Genomic DNA, 22,736 nt, shown 5'->3' with positions numbered 1-22,736 from the left:
CCCTAACCCCGATCTTCGTCTTCTCGAGAAAAAGAATGTGTGTTCCAAATTTGGTTGAAATCGGCCAATGGGTACAGCAGTTACACTGAGTTGATCGATAACTTAACAATACTCCTTCCCACACACCCTCCCTCTTTTCTAAAGAGCATTCCCAAAACTTCTATCGTCGTCTCATTAATTTGAAAATGTGTGTTCCAAATTTGGCTGAAATCGGCTAAGAGGTTCAGAAGTTATGCTGGAATATACACACATGCATACAAACATTGAGTTATATAAAATATAACCATATATTACCGCCATCGGGGTGACAATGGGTCTGGGGTGACAATGGGTCATCGCTCTCACCGGCAGTCTGGAGGTCGTAAAATAAAATCGTTCAAAAAGGTTTTCTATATTTTAGTCTTCTTGCCCTTAGATACATTGAATCCATTCTACAATCATTCTAAGTAGTTGAAACAGTGACCCATTCTCACCCCCATTTGACCCATTGTCACCTTGGCCCTTCTACCTTTTCAATAAACATCTTTCAAAAATAGAGAATATGTATACCAAATCAGGTTGGAATTGGTCTTGGAGGTTGGGAGTTACACTGAATTGCTCGTTTTCTAAAGATAACCCCTTCCCCCTTACTCTCCTTCTTTCCCCAATGACCATTCCACCCCCTTTGTCTTCTTCTCCTTAGGATAGAGAATGGGTGTACCAAATTTGGTTGAAATCGGTACAGGGGTTTAGAAGTTACAATGAATTGCCCGTTTTCTGAACAATACCCCACCCTCCAGACCCCTCCCCCTTTCCCAATTTACCATCCCATATGATCGTCTCCTCGTAGTGATCGTAGTGAATATGTGTATCTCCTCGTAGTGAATATGTGTACAAATTTTCAGGATTTTCAGTTTTCAGTCACATGAAAATGTTGATAATTTCAAATCATTGCCAACGTTGATGAAGATCCAAACCCCCGGATCGAAACGTTGGCAATGATTTGAAATTATCAACATTTTCATGTGACTGAAAGCTGAAAATCCTGAAAATTATGTGTACAAAATTTGGTTGAAATTGGTCCTGGGGGTTGGATGTTGCACTTAATTGCTCGATTTCCAAAGACAACGCCTCCCTTCATACCCTCCCCTTTTCCCAATGACCATCCCACCATCTTTGTTATTTTTTCCTTAGAATAGAGAATGTGTAGCAAATTTGGTTCAAATCGGTCCAGGGGTTCATAATTTACTTTGAATTGCCCGTTTTTGAACAAAACCCTCCCTCCAGACCCCTCCCCTTTCCCAAATCCCATATGATCGGCTCCTCATAGTGAATATGTGTACAAAATTTGGTTGAAATCGATCCTGGGAGTTGAAAGTTACACAGAATTGTTCGTTTTCTAAAAAAAACCCTTCTACCACCACTCCTCCTTTTCTAAATGACCATCCCACCCCTTTGTTAACTTCCCCTGAGGATAGAGAATGTGTGTACCAAATTTGGTTGAAATCGGCCAAGTGGTTCAGAAGTAGTTAGCGAACATACATACATAGATTGGTTTTTATATATATAGATTGTAAGCGATGAGCTGTTCTTGTTAAAATTCGGTTCACTGTTGATTTCAAATTTAGTTAAAGCGAAAATCTTACCATTATAAAGAAGGTGCTGGAAGTTTATAACTGAAAAGTGATATACACTATAATGTGCTATAATGACAGTTGGGAATATTTAATGTGACCAGCAAGCGTCCTGCGAAACGCGGGATGCCTATCTGGATTGCGTCACTTGCTTAAAAATGGATCCTCCAAAAGTGCATTTTGCATAGATTTTGGCCCAAAAAAAATATTTGTAAGGCTGTATGAAATGTAATAAATTTGTAAAACGAAGTTGAAAAATGCGTCTGATCACATTAGGAGTATTTCATCTGGAGATGTAATGTTAATAACTTAAAAAAGTAAAAAGTAGAATAAGATGTCATATCTCCCAGCTAAAACAAAGTTGCATGTGCTAGCTAATAAGTGTAAGTTGGAGGCGATATAGGTACATGCCTTTATTCGAGTTCATGCAAAGTGCACGTATATGGCCTCCACTTTGTGCACTTATTCCCAATGTTATACGATCTCTTGTTTGTTGGGTTACTTGCTGGTTCTTACAAAAACTTCTTCCAATAAACATTAGTGTGCAAAGCTCTAACAAATATAATATTTTTAATCATGTCAAAAAACAAAATCGATCGATGTTTTTTATGTCCTCCTTTTAAACCAAATGTCCTCCTTTTTCGCTACGATTTAGGTGAATTGTCCTCCTTTGGCAAAATTTCATATGGTCACCCTAAGTGAACCGGCATAAGGTGTTGGAAGTGCACGTGGCTCCCACTTGCCTACAGTCAGATTACACTGCACAGTTTCGAATCAACATAGACATTTTAAATTTCGCATAGTTTCGTTAAGAAAAAGTATATTATCGCAAACTCTTACTCATACAATACCCATACCTTTAGACGTAAGCTGAATAAATGAATGCTTCATGGAATGAATGGCATAGAGAAATGTCTACCATTCCCATCCCTGCATGGACAGTACAACAATGGGAACCATGTCGATCATGTTTCTCTGTAGTTTTCTTCCACCTGATGATATTCACTAAAACATCACCTTGCAGATTCCATTTTTGTTTTACGATACAATGTAAAATATTTCATATATCGGCATACCATGCGTAGTCGGTAGTCTAGAAGAATGATTTCATACGTACCATTACCTAATGGCCAAATTCTGTCAAAACATACGCCTTTCTGCACAACTTTCTTGGTTAATGAAGGAAGCAATTTCGATTGCTTTTACTTAATACTCTTAGATTATAGTAAACGTCTTTTTCTGTTTTTATGACATCAATATCCTAGGTCTGTCAACAAACCACTATTGCCGGTACGTCAACCTTAAACAATTTTCGTATAAGCAAGCAATAAAAATATTCTGAATCACAGTAGTTTGGCTCTCGTTCGGCGGTGTTCCTCGTTATTATCCAAAAACACTCAATCTGATCGCCCAATCTGGTATAAGATCGCGAGATCACCATTTGATAAAAGCCGTAAATCCATCACTGCTGTATTGGCGAAAGCCATTACACATGCGGTCGAATCAATCTATTTTCGTGCTGGGATTGGGGATGTTTGCGTTTATTTTCGGCCGTCAATAAATTTCACTTGCAAAACCGACCCCGCCATAGATGAGCGCAATCAAGAATTGCCAGCCGGCCGGTAGGCTCTATTTCGAGCGTTAATTGGCAATAGCGATGCAAATTTGGGACTATTTTAAACACACACCTAAATGCACGATTGTTTGTTATAACATTGCCGCTATCAATTGTTAACCGGTGCCAAATTGCAGTCTTGAACTTGGCGCTACCTCACCGTAGCAGCAGGGTTGCCATTATGCCAGATATATCTGGCACTGCCAGACTTTTTGGCAGCAAAAAGAGAAAAAGAGACACTACCCGAAATGCCAGACTTTTCAAATTTCAGACAGATTTTTTTAAATTATGATCTGCATAAACATTTTCAAACATTTCTAATGAGTCATGCAGTTATTACTTTCATTTTCATTCAATAACTGAAATTCATATTTATTAATGGCAACAGTTGAATTGTTAGCATAAACATGCCGTATGTATGTATACGTTCGCTTCACAAGACAGCTTCACTTCTCAAGAACCTAAATTATCACCCCATTAGTTTAACCTTTCTAGTGGATTAGAGTCCATTTTGGCCCAAAGATGATTTAAAAACGTTGTAGTTTGGTAATGAAATGAGTTAAGGCTTTTACATTTTTGACTTTTCCTAACATTTCGAAACAAAATTATTTTTACTTCCAGCGACGTCTAGGAATCCCTAATAGTACATATCCGACTGCAGCAACCTTTGTGTGACCAGAATCGGTTAAATTATGAATCACAGAAACTCGTCTAAGCTACAGCAAAAACAGTTATACCACGTTATACACAGTGCATTAGCAAGTTAAAAATGACCGCAACTTCATCTCGCTTCCAAAAACTCATTTTTGAATCAATTTCAATCTTTTATAATCAAAGTTATGGTTTCCGCGGATGTTGCAGTTTGACCATGCTAGTTCCCAGAAATCAATTTTGAAGGTATCTTTCAATTCCATTTTTTGGCCTAATTTCTTGCTTTTCGAGTTCTGAAAATGCTTACAATGATCCCAAAAAATGTAATCATTGTCTGTTTCCATGGCTTTCTACATTCCCTGGTTATTCGTCGAATCGGCGTCCTTCTGCAAGATCCGAAACATCATTAAACTCTTTTTTTAAGTCCTGATTGGCCACCGGAGGTCCTACGGAATATTCGGGACATACGTATTAGTTAACAGTTCTTAAAACTCATCCGTCTCTGAATATCGAATGATTTGCGTGGTCCGTTCTCATGAATTTGAGTGGCCACCGGAATTCCTGCGGAAAATCCGGAACCTTCGTAAATGTGGTCAATTCATGAAACTCAGAGCGCAATTTTGTTCAATTTTTATTATCGTACTCGGAGTAACAAATGATTGTCGTAACCCCTTCTCATGGACTTGTTACGCTTCGGAAGATCAAAATCCTCTGCTATTATGGACAATTCATAAAAAAATATTCAATTTTCATCTATCTTTATCAAAATTGTTTTTGAAATACCTTTGGCTTACGGGTACCGTAGACCGTTTTAAATCTGAATACTTTTTAATTTGAGCTCCGTTTGATAGTTAATCGATCAAAATTAAAAAAAAAATAAAAATTAACAATTAAAAATGGCTTAAACGTCATTTGTTGTTACTTAGAAATTGGAAATAAAAGCGAACCCCGTTATTTTGAATGAAGTCAAGTTTCAAAAATAATTATTTATATTATTTTTATTATTTTCAGATATTTCAGAGCGCAGATTTCATTCAATTCTATTTACATTTTCTGAATTGCCTAAAATGGTATGATTTTAGGAATCTAATTTTTATGGATATCAAATATTTTCAACAAATACTGGAGGTGGAAGAAGATATTCTTTTTAAGAATAAATTTTGAAAAACCCAGATTAATCCACCTAGCGGCGATGATGCCTTTCTCGTGCATCGTAAAATGTACTGAAAAAATCACATAGGAAAGGTCAAAAAAGCACTTTAGGGGGATAGATCGCATATTTTCTATCATTTTGCATGTTTTTGCATTAATTACTATGCATTTCCACCATTCTTGAAAAAAAAAATTTTCGATCTTGAAATTTTTTTTCCAAGGGGGGACCCTTGGGAAAAAACAATGATTTTTCAATAATTCCGAAATGCAATGTCCGATCAGGCCAATTTTCAATAGCAAACAATAAGACCGCATTTCCTGTCGAATGCAGCTTGTGCGAGTAAATCGGGTCATGCTAAGTTCCAAAAAGTGCGTCTACAAAATTTGTACACATACACATACACACACACACATACATACATACACACAAACAGACATCACCTCAATTCGTCGAGCTGATTCAATTGGTATATAACACTATGGGTCTCCGAGCCTTCTATCAAAAGTTTGGTTTTGGAGTGAAATTATAGCCTTTACGTATACTTAGTATACGAGAAAGGCAAAACGTACAGCAAGAGCAAAAAGAGGGTAAAACAGATTTTTTAAATATTGGCACAAATAATTAGATCACATTTTTAGTTAGAATCTCTTATTTGAAAAAAATATACAGGCGAATTTCTTCGCCAGATTTTGCCAGATTTTTAATTTATAGCATGCCAGACTTTTCCCAAAAAGTAGTGGCAACCCTGCGTAGCAGGTGCGAAATCCTTCACGAGTGATCCTGACAGTGACCTACTCTTGATATGTATACTGCCGTCATGTCCGACACTACCCGTATTAGGTTCTGCAGCATGACGTCACGAATGAATTCGGTCCTCGCCAAATGAACTTTTTTGACAGTTCAGTAGTACTTTCCACTGACTCCGACAAGGGTGGAGTTCGTGATTGGTTGGCTGCCCCTGAGACCAACAAGAAGTACTACTAATCTGTCACCAGATTGAGGTTACGTACAGACGCTGCAGAACCTAATGAGTATCCCATAGCAGTGATCGCTCAGGGCCATTTCTGGGCCAGCAACACTCAAAATATAAACAAATCGCAAATAAACGAACCATCGAACAAGTTCAGGGTTAACTGACCCTGAATGGGACATTTGCGCAATATTCTTTGTGTAGATTTCAAAACATTGCCGGCGGTTGGCCGATCGCTTACAAATTTAGTCAGTTCCAATTTACCGGAGCGAAAAACGATGTTTACATTGTAGCATTTTCGTGGGCTTTATTTTTAGATACTCTGCGCGTACGTATATTCACTCGATTTTTTACACCTTAGAAGTTTCACTAATTGTGAAAAATTATAAGCTTCATTAGTGCAAATGATGGATTTTCTATCGCGCTTCTAATACTTGGCCATAATTCATTAGTAATTTTAGTCAATTAATGTACATACATTACCTGCTTTTCTGCTACGAACAAAAACCTCCTTCCAAAAATTGTAAGCACCTACGGACAATAAACATGGGAAAACCACCATACACGCGCGTACTATAATACACCTATCAACTGCCGGCAGCGCGTGGGTGGTCAAAACAAAAAAACTCTTACTCCAAGGGCATTGCCTACTTCGACGAAAGGTTTCCTAGGAAACACTTTTGCACCCGGCTGCTCCATTCGGCCGACGTCCTGTTGTCTGTCATGTTCCCGAAAGTCAAAACGGATGATGAATGCTACTGGCAGCGAGTCGGTTGGCGGCTGGTGGGTGGATCGCACGTTTGTTCAATTTCCACACGCCTCAGATACATTTATTTTATTTTCGAATCGTTCGACTGACGCAAAATGCATCAGCTGCTTGCTAAGTCTTTTGTCCGAAATGAAATTTTTTCGTGAATTTTCGCACCGAACGGCGGAAAAGAAAGCGATCATAGACTTTTTTTTTGTTTTGTGGATTTACTTCCTCCCATGCGATGTCCAATGGGGCAACTAGACAAAATTTGAGTCCATCCCATCATTTCAGGCTGCCGTTATTTTCAGACCATACGTTATCGCCGCAAACCTACGTCAGAGTCTTTATTTGCGATAGAAAAATAAATATGGCAGACGAAAGAAAACACCAGCGATTACAATTACAACTTGTATTTTTTATTAATATTTTTCAACATTTTTATTTATTATTTATTTTGTATAAAAAAGATACTGACGTGCTATAAATTAAATTAATTTCTTCGTCTCTAGTGTTTCTTACTCTCGATCCAGACAACGATTATTTCCACATACACAACTATGATCGACCCACCATGACGGTGGTGTCTGATCCTCAGGCTTCTTAAATTTCATTGTTTAGTCAATTACCTACCCAAGCAATAAAGTAAGAAAGAAAGCATCCCCTACTTTGTTTGCTCTAATACAAATTACACAAAGGACAAATTCAACTGTTCCGTACCAAACATGTTTTGTATCACAGATCCCAACTCCTGCGGGCAGCGTCTAACCTCCGTGGAGGGTGGAAATGAACAGGACATGGTCGCCTGGTTGCAGAATGTACTCGGTTTCGCCCTATGGAGAACATGTCAAGTTTAAATTTGTGTTCTACTTCTGACGACAGATATCAGAACCTACCATCAAATCCCAGTCAGTGTCGTTAATCATGACAAGGATGCCCGGCCGCACGGTGTTCTCCTGCAGGAATAGGTTGGGATCGCCTGTGAGAAGGTTGTCTCGCAGCCATCGGAGCATTTCCTCGAGCAGCACTGGAAGGAAAAGACGAATATAGACTTAACGGGTTAGAATTGCATAGTTCAAACAAATTAAGATTCAATTGAGGTCGGACTAGGAGTTGTTAATTGCAGATCATGTGTAGATTTTGAATTAAATTATATGAACTCGTCTTGTGATTTCAATCTTTCGAAGTAAAGGGAAGTATGAAGATCAAATCGGAAATCTTCACACGGATAAGTGAGCGGTATTCCAGAGAATGTGGCAGCTAATAAAAGAGGATGCACGCACGCAGGATATAAGATTTCAGACTCAAGAAAGTTTAAGGGAAGATCGCCCAGCCGAAGACAACGAAGGTCCTGGGATTCATTCAATACAGATAGATATATATTAATTAATTAATTTTATAATTAATTAATTATCTAAAAGATAACTCGTCTAGCTCAAACCTTTGTAGGGGTATGTGGCGGGACCATCATCATCATCATCATCATCATCATCATCATCATATATCAACACTAGCTGACCCGGCGAACTTTGTCTCGCCAAAAATTGATCAATTTTCTACAACATGTTCATGCGTACACAATTTATTTAGAAAACAAATCGGGTTTATCAGAATAATTTTTAAATAATTTTACAGATTTATCCCAACATTTGTCAAACAAAAAAGTTTTGTACACATCGATTTAAAACTTCATGTTATATATATACAGATGATAAAAATTTGCAATTCCCATACAAAATGTACGAAAACCCATTTCATCGAAGAGATTGGATTTTGATTTTCAGTTTCATCGTAAATAGAAGAAGAAAAACGAATATAAATTACACAGCAAAAATTATTGTAAGACACGTCGACGTAATTAGCACGATGTGATGAAAAAGCTATGTAAATGCGAAAAAAAGATACAAAACTACATCGATTTTATGTGGTTTTAAATCGCCTTAAAATTACACAGGAATAAAAATCTTATTTGGCATAACGTCACAATCGTGTAATATTAACATTCCAAAAATGATAATATTACACAGAAACAAGTGCAACCAACTGGTTCCGATAGGCGTGTGTACTATTACACAAATTTATTGTAATATTGCGTCGAATGATGATACAATATTAAATCTGGCTGCACTGCACTTCCCATTCTCAGTCCGACAAAATCGAGTTTGGTTGAGTTGAGGTTGAGGTGCCATTTTGAAATTATATCACGCACATCGCGTGAGAGTTTTTAGATTTTCAATTATTTATCGTATTAAACACCAATTATAACAGCCAAAAAAGTGATGATAATAATAGACTTTATTATAACGTGGTGCCGTACAAGATGTAAGTTTCTTTTGCTTATTTAGGATAACTATATAATGACTGATTATTGTTCAATTTATGTTTCAGGAACTACGACCATATTGCAGAACAATAACGAGAAATAACTTGCCAGGAATCAACCAGGTTGGTTTGGTTTTCAGTTGAATATGCGGCGATAAGTTTCGAATCATGAAAATGATGCCGGAAGACCTTAATAGCAAGTGTGCGGCCTCTTTACTGTTTATTGGTTGCCCTGTTCCGGTCCAGAAGTAAGATAATAGTCGAATTTAAAAAAAAATGATCCAAACACTAATAGAAAGCATAAAGCGTCTTTGACAGATGTTTATTATCGAAAAGTGGGGGTTTCAGACAATTTTTATAAAAATTTGTCCAGGAAGTTCTTTGTATAAATGTCCAGCTAGACCAGGTTAAGTTTTAGTTAAGAACATCTTTATAAGTGCTATAGAACCTAATTCTAGGAAATCTCGTTACATGGCTAGAAATGAGTTGCCGTTCTGATTTTCATGCTTGGTCATTTCCGCTTCAATTTAGAAAATCAATGTACGAAGTATTATAATCTACTAATTTAATTATCTTGAATTTCAGCGGAGGTATACTCGTTCTACTGCCCTGCCAAAAGAAAACGAATATGCCACAAAGTAAAGTTGTTATAGCATCAAGACACGATGAATTGGAGAACACGAATAACTGGTAAGAACTAAAACATAAACCATTTTTGATCTTTCGGGAAGCATATGCGGTGGTGGAAAACTTCTCTGGAATCGAACTGAACCGGGATTTCGAATCAAATCCATTCGGGATTCCAAACCGTTTCAATTCAGTCTCAATTTCGTACAGAATACTTTTAAAATTCTATGTCAAATCTGTTTAGAAATTCTAGTCTAATTCTATTGAAATTTCAAATCAAATAGGGGAAATACGGCTGTGGCAGGTTTTGTTCTATTATTGGCAAGGGGGTTCTCTATAACCAATTATGCTCAAATATGGCCTTAACATTCTTTGCATATCAAAGAATATTGTGGCCAAATTCCATAAAATTTGGTCAACAAAAACCCCTTTGACAATAATAGAACAAAACCTGCCAAAGTCGTCATTCCCCCTACTGTTGGAACTCCGAGCTGAATCCTTTTGACATTCCAAACCGCATCCTTTTAAGATTCCGAACCAAATTCTTTCGGGTTCCCATTTTGAACTTAATCCTTTCGGGGATCTTGAACCGAGTTCCATTTAGGATTCTAAACCGAATTCTATTGCGATTTTTATGCGATATTTTTCGGGACTCCGACGAGTTCAATCCTGTTGGTTTTCCGAAACGCTTTTTTGAAGTTCGGTAAACGATTTTTTTTTGGAAAACTAATCCTTTTGAGATGCGAAACCAAATCTTTTTTGGGATTCTGAATCGAATCCTTTTGGATTCCGAACCGAATCTATCTGGAATTCTCAACCAAATACTTTCGTGATTCATAGTTGAAACATACTAAGATTTAGAACTGCTTTGTTTCTGAACTCCGAAACTAAAACTTTTTCGATTCCGAAACGAATACTTTTTCCTTGATAATCCTTTCGTTATTCCGAACCAAATCTTTTCGAAGGCACGAAGGAAATCTTTCTGAGACTTGAAACCTTTTGGGATTTTGAACTTTATCCTTTCAAAATTCTGAACCGACTCCATTTTGGATCCCGAAATGCTTTCTGTTGGGATTCCGTAGCAAATTATTTCGAGGTTCCTAGCGGAAATCTTTTGGAATTCTTCTTCTTCTTCTTGGCATTACACCCCCACACTGGGACAGAGCCGCCTCGCAGATTAGAAGCTTCATTAAGCACTTCCACAGTTATTAACTGCGATGTTTCTAAGCCAGGTTACCATTTTTGCATTCGTATATCATGAGGCTAGCACGATGATATACTTATGCCCAGGGAAGTCGAGACAATTTCCAATCCGAAAATTGCCTAGACCGGCCCCGAGAGTCGAACCCAGCAACCCTCAGCATGGTCTTGCTTTGTAGCCGCGCGTCTTACGGCACGGCCAAGAAGGGGCCTCTCCTTATGGAATTACAAATCGCATATTTTAACACTGTGGAAATAATTCCATATATTATATGATTTATGTGTGGGCTATACAGATATTTGCAGTAGCTCCAGGCTAATATGTTATATATGTAGCTTATATTAATGATTGTTTGCTTTTTTTCTTGATTTCCTTAATTAAAATGATCACAACGTTGTTTAATAATATGCTTATGAAATATTATTTCATTTACAATGTTTTTAAAAGATAATTGATTTTCAAAAAAACGATTTTGACTAATTACATTTATATTTCAATGGACTAACAATTATGTCGAAGGATGAAATGATTTTACGGATAAAGCCCTGAACGCCCTAATACCTACTTTTTGCCAAAGCAGGGGCTTAATGATATGTAAAGAAAAAACTTATACATTGCATAAGCCACATACATTTCCAAACTTTTCATTAACTTATGAATCTTTTTGGCATCAAATCATTCATCAAGTGACAAAATGAAGTGTATTATTTTTTTCTAATTATTTTTTCCATAACTTTAAGTTTTTTTTTACGTTTATCTACCATTGCCGTCTCCGTTCCGTTCCATTGTGTTTGAGGCTTGAGGAACCGACTGTCGACACATGCGAGCCATTTGGCAGTACTTGTTCCTAATCTAAAGTGACCAGACGTCCCGGATTATGCTGGACAGTCCCAGATTTAGCCTACTTGTCCCATATAGCCTGTCGTCCCAAAAACGTACCGCATTCCACTATTAAGGCTCCCCCAGACCTAAGCAATTTCATCGCCGCGACGGCGACAACTAATCGCCAAGATTCTATCGTTGGGTCGCTGCAGGCAATGTTCTATCTACGCTTCCATACCAACGACGACAGAATCGCTGTCGCCAAGCGATAGAATCGCGTCGCGTGTGTTTGGGGGAACCTTTACTGAACGCTAGCAAAACTGTCGCAGATAAAAATATTTCAGAACTCAACCGCTTGGCGGCGCTAGTGTATACAGAAATGCTCGATGGATTAGATATTGTGGAATGCGTAAGATTTAGAAAGTTGCCGTTTTCTACAAATATGTTCAAAAGATCAAATCAAAGCTGCCGCAGATCATGTTATTTCAAAACTCATCCGCTTGGCGGCGCTAGTGTATATAAAAATACTCCTTGGGACCTTGGGTTACACTCCAAATAATCTTAACGTTGTTTCCACCTGAATTTTCAGGTACATTTTACGTGCACACGTAGCTGCAAATGCTTCAGAAAATTCAGGTGAAACTTACGTGTCCGGTGAATTCTATCCAAAACTCAGGTAGAACTTACCTGATTTTCACGTAGAATGAGAATTCTATCAAAATATCAGGTAAAAGTTACGTGAATTTCAGGTGGAAAAAATCTACGTACTTTTTCAGGTGGAAACAACGTGCAGATTTTTTTGGGTGTAGATATTGTGGAATCCGTTAATTTTGGAATGTTGCCATCTTCTATAAATTTGTTCAAAAGGTCAAAACGAACCTGTCGCAGATCAGATAATTTCTGAACCCATTCGCTTGGGGGCGCTAGTGTATATGGGAATACACGTTGGGTTAGATATTGTGGAATCCGTGAGATTCAGAAACATGCCGTTTTATATAAATTTGGTCAAAACAAATTTTCCGCAGATCATATTTGGAAACTATCCGCTTGACGGAGCTAACGTTTAAGAGAATACTCGTTTGGTTAGCTATTGTGGAGTCCCTAAGATGTAGAAAGTTGTAGTTTTCCACAAATTTGTTCAAGAGGACAAAACCAAACTGCTGCAGATCATATTATGTCGGAACTCATCCGCTTGGTGGCGTTGTATATAAAAATACTTGTTGGCTTAGATATTGTAGAATCCGTAAGTTTTAGAAAGCTGGCGATTACTACAGATTTTTTTCAGGGGTCGAAACCATATTGTTACGGATCGTACTATTTCGAAAGTCATCTGCTCGGCAGCGCTAATGTTTTTGTGAAAATTTGATCGGTTGAATATTTTGATATCCTTAAGATTAACAATGTTCAAATCATACCGATCATACTGAAGACCTTATTACTGTAGACTACATTTGCTTGACGAATGTTTATTATATTGAATTACTCGTTAGATGATAAGTTCCTCCGGAAGTTCCTCCAGGAAGATCCCTCGAGAATTCCTCGGAAAGTTTCTTTCAGGAAGTTCCTCCGGAAAGTTCATCCGGGAAATTCCTCCGGAAAGTTCCTGCGGAAAGTTGCTCCGGTAAGTTCCTCCGGGAAGTTTCTCTTGAAGTTCCTCCGGAAGTTACTCAGAAATTCCTCTGGGAAATTCCTCAGGAAGTTCATCCGGGAAGCTCATCCGAAAGTTTCTCTGGGAAGTTCTCTCGGGAAGTACCTTCGGAAGTTCCCCCGGGAAGTTCCTCCGGATAGATCCTCCGAGAAGTTCCTCCGGAAGATGTCTCCAGAAATTTCTCTGGGAATTGCCTCTGGAAGTTCCTTAGGCAAGTTCCTTCGGAAGTTCTTCCGGGAAATTCCTTCTGGTTTTTCTTCTGGAAGCACCTTTTCGAAGTTCTTCTGCAAAGGTCCTCCGGAAGAATCACCGGGAATTCCTCTAGCGATTCCTCTGAAAGTTCCTCCCGTAGTTCCGTTGTACATTCCTCTGGAAATATGTCCACAAAATCGACTAGGAGAGAATTTAAAACTTTTCCATTTCTTCTGAAATTCTGACGAATATTATTCCTGAAATTTCTTCATTGGTTCGATCTTCCTCGCCATAGACTTCATCTCGTTCAATTATCCCAGTCAAATCTTTGATTTATTTTATACCAACTTTTGTGCAGAACGAATTAATTGAAGCCTCTAACTATTTTTAAACTCAAAAAGAAAAATTTCTGCACGTGGAAACCATTGGATTGGCCTGATGTTGATTCAAAATCTGAAGAATGGTAGACCAATTCTAAAAGCAGTACTTTTTCGATTTTTTGTTTTAAGTTTTAAAAATAGTTGAAGGCGTTCAATACTATGGGTTGTTTGGAATTGTTGACTTTGAATAAATAAAAGAATCGATCGAGCGAATAAAATTTTGTGATGGGAAGTTTTTTTTTCATAAACATCTCAGAAATTCCACCAGATTCCTACAGAAATGCGTGATGGTGATGGTGATGGTCTTTCGTGTTTGCTATTCAACATCGCTTTGGAAGGGGTAATACGAAGAGCAGGGATTAACACGAGTGGTACAATTTTCAATAAGTCCGTCCAGCTATTTGGTTTCGCCGACGACATAGATATTATGGCACGTAACTTTGAGAAGATGGAGGAAGCCTACATCAGACTGAAGAGGGAAGCTAAGCGGATCGGACTAGTCATCAACACGTCGAAGACGAAGTACATGATAGGAAGAGGTTCAAGAGAAGACAATGTGAGCCACCCACCGCGAGTTTGCATCGGTGGTGACGAAATCGAGGTGGTAGAAGAATTTGTGTACTTGGGCTCACTGGTGACTGCCGAAAATGACACCAGCAGAGAAATTCGGAGACGCATAGTGGCTGGAAATCGTACGTACTTTGGACTCCGCAAGACGCTCCTATCGAATAGAGTTCGCCGCCGTACCAAACTGACAATCTACAAAACGCTAATTAGACCGGTAGTCCTCTACGGACACGAGACCTGGACGATGCTCGTGGAGGACCAACGCGCACTTGGAGTTTTCGAAAGGAAAGTGCTGCGTACCATCTATGGTGGGGTGCAGATGGCGGACGGTACGTGGAGGAGGCGAATGAACCACGAATTGCATCAGCTGTTGGGAGAACCATCCATCGTTCACACCGCGAAAATCGGACGACTGCGATGGGCCGGGCACGTAGCCAGAATGTCGGATAGTAACCCGGTGAAAATGGTTCTCGACAACGATCCGACGGGCACAAGAAGGCGAGGTGCGCAGCGGGCAAGGTGGATCGATCAGGTGGAAGATGACTTGCGGACCCTCCGTAGACTGCGTGGTTGGCGACGTGTAGCCATGGACCGAGCCGAATGGAGAAGACTCTTATATACCGTACAGGCCACTTCGGCCTTAGTCTGATTAAATAATAATAATCCTACAGAAATGCCTTCTTTTAACCTCCAGGAAATTCCTCTGAAAGGCCTCTAAGTGTCGATCGGGTCATCATTGGTTTCTACTGGTTTCAAACTGAGCACAGTTGACTTGAAAAATGTATTGGTTTAAACTCCACAATGATTTGTAGAACTTCGAACATTCAATTTGAACATAACAAAATCGCAAATAATGCGCATTACTTCCATGAGCCTATATGGACACCATGGGCTGCTATTTATTTTGAACCGAGCCTTGTTGACTTAATCTAATCTAATCTAATCTAATCGAACACAAACGCAGCCAGTACAAAGAAAGCATCCTGGAAAACTATTGAGTTAGATGACGCCCAATAATTTTTCTTGTCAATATTGAGGCTCACAGCATACCAGTGGTATGACATAAACTTCAAAGCGGCCAGGCCCACTGCGTTGTGTTTGCCGCAGAGATGATTCTTCGAGATGTATCGTGTTCAAGTAGTCACTTCAACATGATACATATCACGAATCTACAGGGGTTGAAGGATGCGTGGACATACCGTACCATACGCACCGCGTTCTTTATAAGTTCTTATTTTGGTAATTGTATATAAATAAATATGTAGTGAAATGAATAACATTATGATAAGAAATTATATATATATTAAATCTATATAATAAAAATGAGTTGAGATTTCCTTCCTGACGATTTAACTCGCGAACGGGTTGACCGATTTGCAAGATTTTTCCCCAATCGATTCGTTTTGGGATCCGCAAGGTTTGTATATACAAAAAGTTGGTGAATTTAACGGGGAAATGTAAACAATCATTAGATTACAATTTTGGATCATCTGTTGAGGAAAACAAAACAAACGCACGGAAATTGATCTAGAGTGCGGTGCTCCAAATAGTTCATTGTGACATTTGAAACACCCGGGCAAAGCTGGGTTTCTTCCGCTAGTTTTATATATATTTGTAGAGTACAACGTCAACTAGGAGCCGAAGTTGATTCGGGATGTACATCTCTTGTAGAAGAAGCTGGAAACTGTAAAGAATTTATTTATTATTTAGAATGTTATATATCAGATAGCAGTTTATGTGCCAGGAAGTCGTCTACGTAAAGGTTACATGGCAGGTTGTGAAGCTTTCCTTCCTGGGATGTTTTGTAGTGGGCTATGAAAATGTTAAATCAGTATGAAGGTACATAATACAATAATATAAATATATAAAAGCATAAAAATATGATTTTTAAATATGAAAATAAGAAACATAAAAATATAGTGTAATAATAGAATAAAATTGCTATATGAAAATTTAAAAATATGAAAACATGAAAATAAAAAATGAAGATACAAAAATATGAGTACAAAAAAACATGAGAATATGATAATATTGCAAATGTTAAAATATAAAATGTGATATTAAAGTATTAAATTTTGAGAATATGACAATATAAAGATCTGAAAATAAGATAATATAAAAATATTAAAACACAAAAATATAGAAGATGGAAATATGAAAGTATAAAAAATAATATAATAAAATATAGAAATATGTAAATATGCTAATTAAATTATAACAACATGAAAGTATGAAAATATAAGAAAGGCAAAAAAATTAAAATATGAAAATTAAATATTTCAAACTACAATATGAAAATATGACATGAAAAAAATACAAATATATGAAAATATAAAAGTATAAAAATATGAACATATACAAGTATAAAAAATGTGAAAGCATAAAAAAGGCATCATAATGTGTATATAAGTATAAAAATAGAAAAAATATAAGAGTAAGGAAAATATGATAATATAAAAATATTATAATATGAAGGTGTAATAACATGAAATTATATAAATATGAAAATACAAAAATATAAAACATAAAATATCAAATTTGAAAGTGGAATGTTCAATTTAAAGAAATATGAAACTATGATAATATTATAACATAATAATATGAAAATTTTAAGACACAAAAATAATTGAATGTAAAATATGAAATTATAAAAATATAGAAATTAAAAAAATTAAAATGTAAAAATATGAAAAATAAATATAATGAAATATGAAAATAAGTATAATAAAATATGGAAAATAAATATTTTACGAATATATAAAAACACGAAAGCATGGCATTGCTCCGGTATATTTCGTGGACTGGAAACTAGTGATACTCATGTTTCCTTTGAAATCTCTGTTCAGATTGCTATCAGAAATCAAGGTGGGTGTAATCCCTCATTTCAATCTGTGACAAAAATGACAAAAGCATTAGAATTACTATTCCTGGTCACGCTTGTCTGTACCGTTACTAGGGAGAGAAGGAATAAGTATCACGGAGATGGATATTGGGAAGGTATTCGTTGGGTCAGGATGTGCCTGTAGCTGGCAATGTGACCATGGTAGAACTTACCCCGTAACACACCACGAAGAGGTATCTACCCAGCATTACGGGTATTGAACCGAGCCTTGTTGACTTAGTAGATAAATTGGTCTGAACTCCTTGGTGATTTGGAGAACTTATATTATCCGGCTTGGACATATCTAAATCGTAAATCAATCGATCTCAGTTGACTTGGTAGATCAATTTGTCAAATCCAGAATTATTTGAAGAACTTAAGATATCCGGTTTGGACATATCCAAATCGTTAATATTGCACATGACTACTGAGGGCCTGTATGGGTTGATATTGGCTTTATATCGAGCCCAGTTGTCTTGGTAGACCAATTCGTTTAAACTCCAGAATGATTTGGAGAACTTAGAACATCTGGTTTGAACATATCCAAATCTTAAATCATGCATATGGGCTCTATTGGCATGTATGGTACTGACTTTGTATTGAGCGCAGCTGACTTGGTAAACCAGTTGGTTTGAACTCAAGAATGATTTGAAAAACTTAGAACATTTGGTTTGGACATATCTAGATCGTAAATCATGCATACGCCCTCTAAGGGCCTATATGGACACCATGGGTTGCTATTGGCTTTGTATTGAGCCCATTTGACTTGGCAGACCAAGGCTCTGAAATCCAGAATATTTGGGAGAAACTAAACTGCATTCAAGATTCGTCGTCTCTAAAATAGTATTGAGTACATTTCAGAGAAAAAACAGCAATAAAATCGTTCATGCGATTCGTGTGCAATTTTCGTCCATATAAATGCCAACTGACGATACTCCCTCCAACGATTACAGGATGTAGGTGTGGCCGATAAACAATCTGAGGTCAGTTATGAAAAATTTAAGAGCTGAGGATTATTTTGGGTATGCATGCATTGCTAAGTCAAAGTGATATTCGTTGGAACCACAGAAGAATTCCGTTCGGAACTTTTGGAAATCCCGGGGGATTTTCGTCTGGAATTTGGAGGAATGCTCTTCGAAGTTCTTGGAGGCTTCTCTTCGGACTACACAGAGGATTGTCTTTTTCGGAGAATTCTTTTCGTAATCCCTGGAGGATTTTCTTCGGAATCCCGGGAAGATTCTTATTGGAATCCAAGCAGAAGTCTCCTCGAAATTCCCGGAGAATTCTTTTTGGAATCCCCAGAGGATTCTCTTCAAAATCCCCGGATGATTCTGTTCGGAATACTAGGCAGGATTTTCTTCAGAATCCCAGGAAGATATTCTTTGAAATCCCTAGAGGATTCTCGACGGAAGTCTTTCTTCGGATTCCCTTTACAATTCCTGTTTCTCTTCGGATCCTCTTCACAATTTCGGAATCCCCGGAGATTTTTTCTTCACAATTTCGGAATCCTCCGGAATATTCACATTTGAATATCTTCCTTGGAATACTTGGAAGATCCCCCTTAGCATCCATGAAGGATTCTCTTCAGAAACTCTGGATAATTATCTGCGGTATTTTCGAAGGGTTCTCTTAGGAACCAACAAAGCCTCGTAACACTTGGTAGACACCTTTGCGTGGTGTGTTACGGTGTAAGATCTACCACGGTCACATTGTCAGCTACAGGCAAATCCTAACCCAACGAATCTTCTTCTTCTTATTGGGATTACATCCCCACACTGGGACAGAGCCTCTTCGCAGCTTAGTGTTCATTAAGCACTTCCACAGTTATTAACTGCGAGGTTTCTAAGCCAGGTTACCATTTTTGCATTCGTATATCATGAGGCTAACACGATGATACTTTTATGCCCAGGTAAGTCGAGACAATTTCCAATCCGAAAATTGCCTAGACCGGCACCGGGAAACGAAACCAGCCACCCTCAGCATGGTCTTGCTTTGTAGCCGCGCGTCTTACCCAACGAATACCTTCCCCAATATCCAACTCCGTGGTACTTATGAGAGTGTCGCTGAGTCGGGGGCCTCTCGTTAAGTAAGTACTCAACACTTCCTTCCCCTCCCAAGTTACGGTGAAGATGGGCGTGGAGTAGTAATCCTCATGCTTTTGTGATTTTTATTCTAGATTGAAATCAAAGACCACACCCACCTTGATTTCTGATAGAAATCTGAATAAGGATTTCAAAAGAAAAATATGAGTATCACTAATGTCCAATCTACGAAGTACACCGTAACTATGCTATGCTATGCTATGCTATGATTCTCTTAAAGCCCCAAACACAATGTTAGCGGAATGGCAATGGAAACGGCAAATTTGACAGAAAATGTATGGGCTAACTGTCAAATTTGCCGTTTCCGTTGCCGTTCCGCTGACATTGTGTTTGGGGCTTAAGGAACCACCAAAGAACCATTCTATCAGAAATTGACGAAGGATTCCTTTCAGAATGCCCGAAGCTTTTCCGTCTGATAAAAAAATCCCTTAAGATAATCCTCCGGGAATTTCTAAGAAAATCCTTCGGGGATTTCTAGAAGAGTCCTTCAAGGATTCCGAAGAGAATACTTTGAGGTTTTCCTTCGGGGAATGCTTAATCCGAAGGGAATTTTTATCATTCAGAAGGAAAATCTTCGGGTATTCTAAACTTTATAAATTTCTGATAGAGTTCTTTGGTGATTACTGCGGAAATTCCTCCGGGACTTTGATGATAATCTTTCGTGGATGCTGAGGGAGATCTTCCAAGGATTCCAAAGTTGATATTCCTAGGATTCCAAGGGAAATTTTTCGTGGTTTTTGAAGAGGATCCAAAGAGAGTCTTACGTCTTAGAGGATAATCCTCCCAATATTCCGAAGAGAATCTTCCGTCGATTTCGAAGAGAATCCTCCCAGTATTCTAAAGAGACCCTCTGGGAATCCCGAAGGGAATTCACAAGGGATTCTGAGGGGGATTTTTAGGCGACTTCCCCTTGGGATACGACGTGAATTCTTCAAGGATTCCGAAAATAATTTTTGGAGATTCCGAAGAAAATCATATGTGTTCCGAAAATAATTTTCCAGAGAAAAGAATCGTCCAGAGGTTTCAAAGAGAATCCACTGGGGGTTTCGAGGAGAATCCTCCGAAGTATAATTCGAGGTATAAATGGAATCATACGGAGATATCAAGATTCCAATGATGATATTAATATTCAAAAGAAATCATTTGAAGATTTTTACAAGATTTCGATAGAAATGCTTCTGAAATTTTAAAAGAAATTCTTCTGGCGGGAATCGCTGTGGACATCCGATAGACACTCATCTGAGTGAGTTATTCGTATTTGCTATGCAATCCCAGAAGTATTTCCATCATAATACCAAGAGAATTCTTTAAGAAATCCCAAAACTTAAGAAGATTTGTGAAGTAGTTTTATATAAATTCAGAAAGAATTGCGTTCTATATCTTTTTGTTCGGATTCCTTGAGTGACATATTTGAAGAGACCCCTTTATAATAATCGCAGATGTATTTACATCGAATCCCTGATAGATTTCCTTAGGAATTCCTGAATTATATACTTTTTGAAATCGCCAAAGTATTTCCATCTGACTTCCTTAAGTATTCCTTTCAGAATCCACAAGAGATACTCAGCGTTACTCTTTGGAATCCCGGAAGAATAATCTCCCAAATCTCATATAAATTCTTTCCGGAATATCAAAACAGATTCTCTTCGGATTCGTCAACCGGACTCCCTTCCCTTCGGATTCACAGAGAGATTTGCATTAGAATAGTATTTCCATCAAAATCCTCCCATTATGAGATTCCGATTGAAATCCTTCTGGGCAACATTCACTATTGGATCAAACCATTCCTATAATCGTTCCGAAATATATTTTGTACTAGATTTCACTGCGGTTAATTCAAGAATCACTAGTTGGTTCAGATGCCATACCACTTAACAATTCCTTGAAGATAATCCTACAAAGAATCATCTACTTCTTAGATGCATCATCTTAAATCATTGCTCCTCACCAGCCCTAAACTTTTTTTTCACCTGTTTCAGATACTGAAGTATTATAAGTATTTTCAACGGTGCACCATGGAAATTCGTCTAGAACTGTCCTTCGAGTTTCAAGCAAGAGGGCACAATCCAGTCATACCAGTTCACCGGATCAGAGGTTTATGTTCACGATGACTCGCCACCCCTGGCCGATACTGCCATTCTAGTTAACGGCTGCGTATGGACAACATGAACAATCAACAATCAAAGTCAGCGAGCGAACAATACCACTCGTCTGGGAATTCGTCTGAGAAGCATTAAATGTGGAGCTCTGAAGTGGGACGATATGATGTAGCTGTGCATGGTGGTCTAAATACAATGCTGCGTTTTCACCGACTTTATCTTCATCGCATATGGATCCGACCAGGATCCGATCATCTGCTTAAGAATACTTTGCTGTTTTAGTTGTATGGAAGTAACCAAATTTGTATGTGCCTACAATAGACTAAAAAAATGTTCAAGCTGTGGTAGATTGTATGAGTAAAATTATACTTATGCGTAAATTTAAATAACATTTAAATAAAGACATGACTAACAACAGAACATATTACATTACGAACATGATTTTACCAAAATAATGATAATTCACATATTCCTACCATACATTTTGGGGATTTACCGAATTTACATCACATTCATCTACATCGCTTTGATTACGTCGTTTTATTGATTACGTCGTACGAAATTACATCGCTCCTGTTTATTACACAGCGAGCTCTCGAGTACATCGAGCAGTGTAATATTCATCAACCGATGGATTCAGTTGGTTGCAGCGATTTCGATGTAATATTCAACAACTTTTTTTGCTGTGTAGGAAAAATTGGGTTGTCTATTCTTGAGTGATGTGCGGTCGTACAAATGCCAACATTATTTTTATATATATATAGAAGATTTTATATATATATATAGATAGATATAAAAGAGAGTGAAAGAATAAGTGGAAAAACTTTGGTGCTATCACAGAAGTTGAGGACACCATCGGCGTATAGAACGTGGTATTGCTCGTTGCTGGTGAGGATTACCATTAACAGGCTTTTTAAATAAATTCCTAATTTTGAAAATATCATGAAATTTACCAAAATTTCGAAACGTGGACAACAAATTAGGGAAGATCCATCAAATACGTAACGCAAAAAATGCGCATTTGGCCCCCCTGTGTCACACATTTTGTATGAAACATTTGAAAATTTTGTATAGATTGTAACACTTAGCTTAACCACCCATCCCCTCTAAGCGTTACGTAATTTGTGGACACTCCCTTATGGACA

At 37.8% G+C, this 22,736-nt stretch overlaps 1 protein-coding gene and 1 long non-coding RNA gene across 3 annotated transcripts in view; one reads left to right on the top strand and one right to left on the bottom strand.

Annotated features, from left to right (window-relative positions):
* Positions 1-7,147: 7,147 nt before the first annotated feature.
* Positions 7,148-22,736, bottom strand: part of LOC134213945 (ubiquitin-related modifier 1 homolog) — a 57,695-nt gene continuing 42,106 nt past the window's right edge. For both annotated transcript variants that reach the window (XM_062693398.1, XM_062693397.1), the window contains exons 4-5: positions 7,647-7,777; positions 7,148-7,583 (exon numbers count right to left, since the gene is read on the bottom strand). In XM_062693398.1, the coding sequence (XP_062549382.1) occupies positions 7,515-7,583; positions 7,647-7,777 (200 nt within the window). In that variant the 3' untranslated portion in view covers positions 7,148-7,514. The remainder of the gene's footprint in view (positions 7,584-7,646; positions 7,778-22,736) is intronic.
* LOC134213944 (uncharacterized) lies at positions 8,914-22,001 on the top strand. Its single transcript, XR_009979583.1, has 4 exons — positions 8,914-9,072; positions 9,139-9,320; positions 9,658-9,762; positions 21,472-22,001. It is a non-coding gene; the product is annotated as an uncharacterized LOC134213944 (long non-coding RNA).

Source organism: Armigeres subalbatus, chromosome 2 (assembly GCF_024139115.2).
Source record: "Armigeres subalbatus isolate Guangzhou_Male chromosome 2, GZ_Asu_2, whole genome shotgun sequence".
NCBI lineage: Eukaryota > Metazoa > Arthropoda > Insecta > Diptera > Culicidae > Armigeres > Armigeres subalbatus.
Note: the sequence above shows the minus strand (reverse complement) of the source record. Positions and strands in the feature narration are given on the sequence as shown.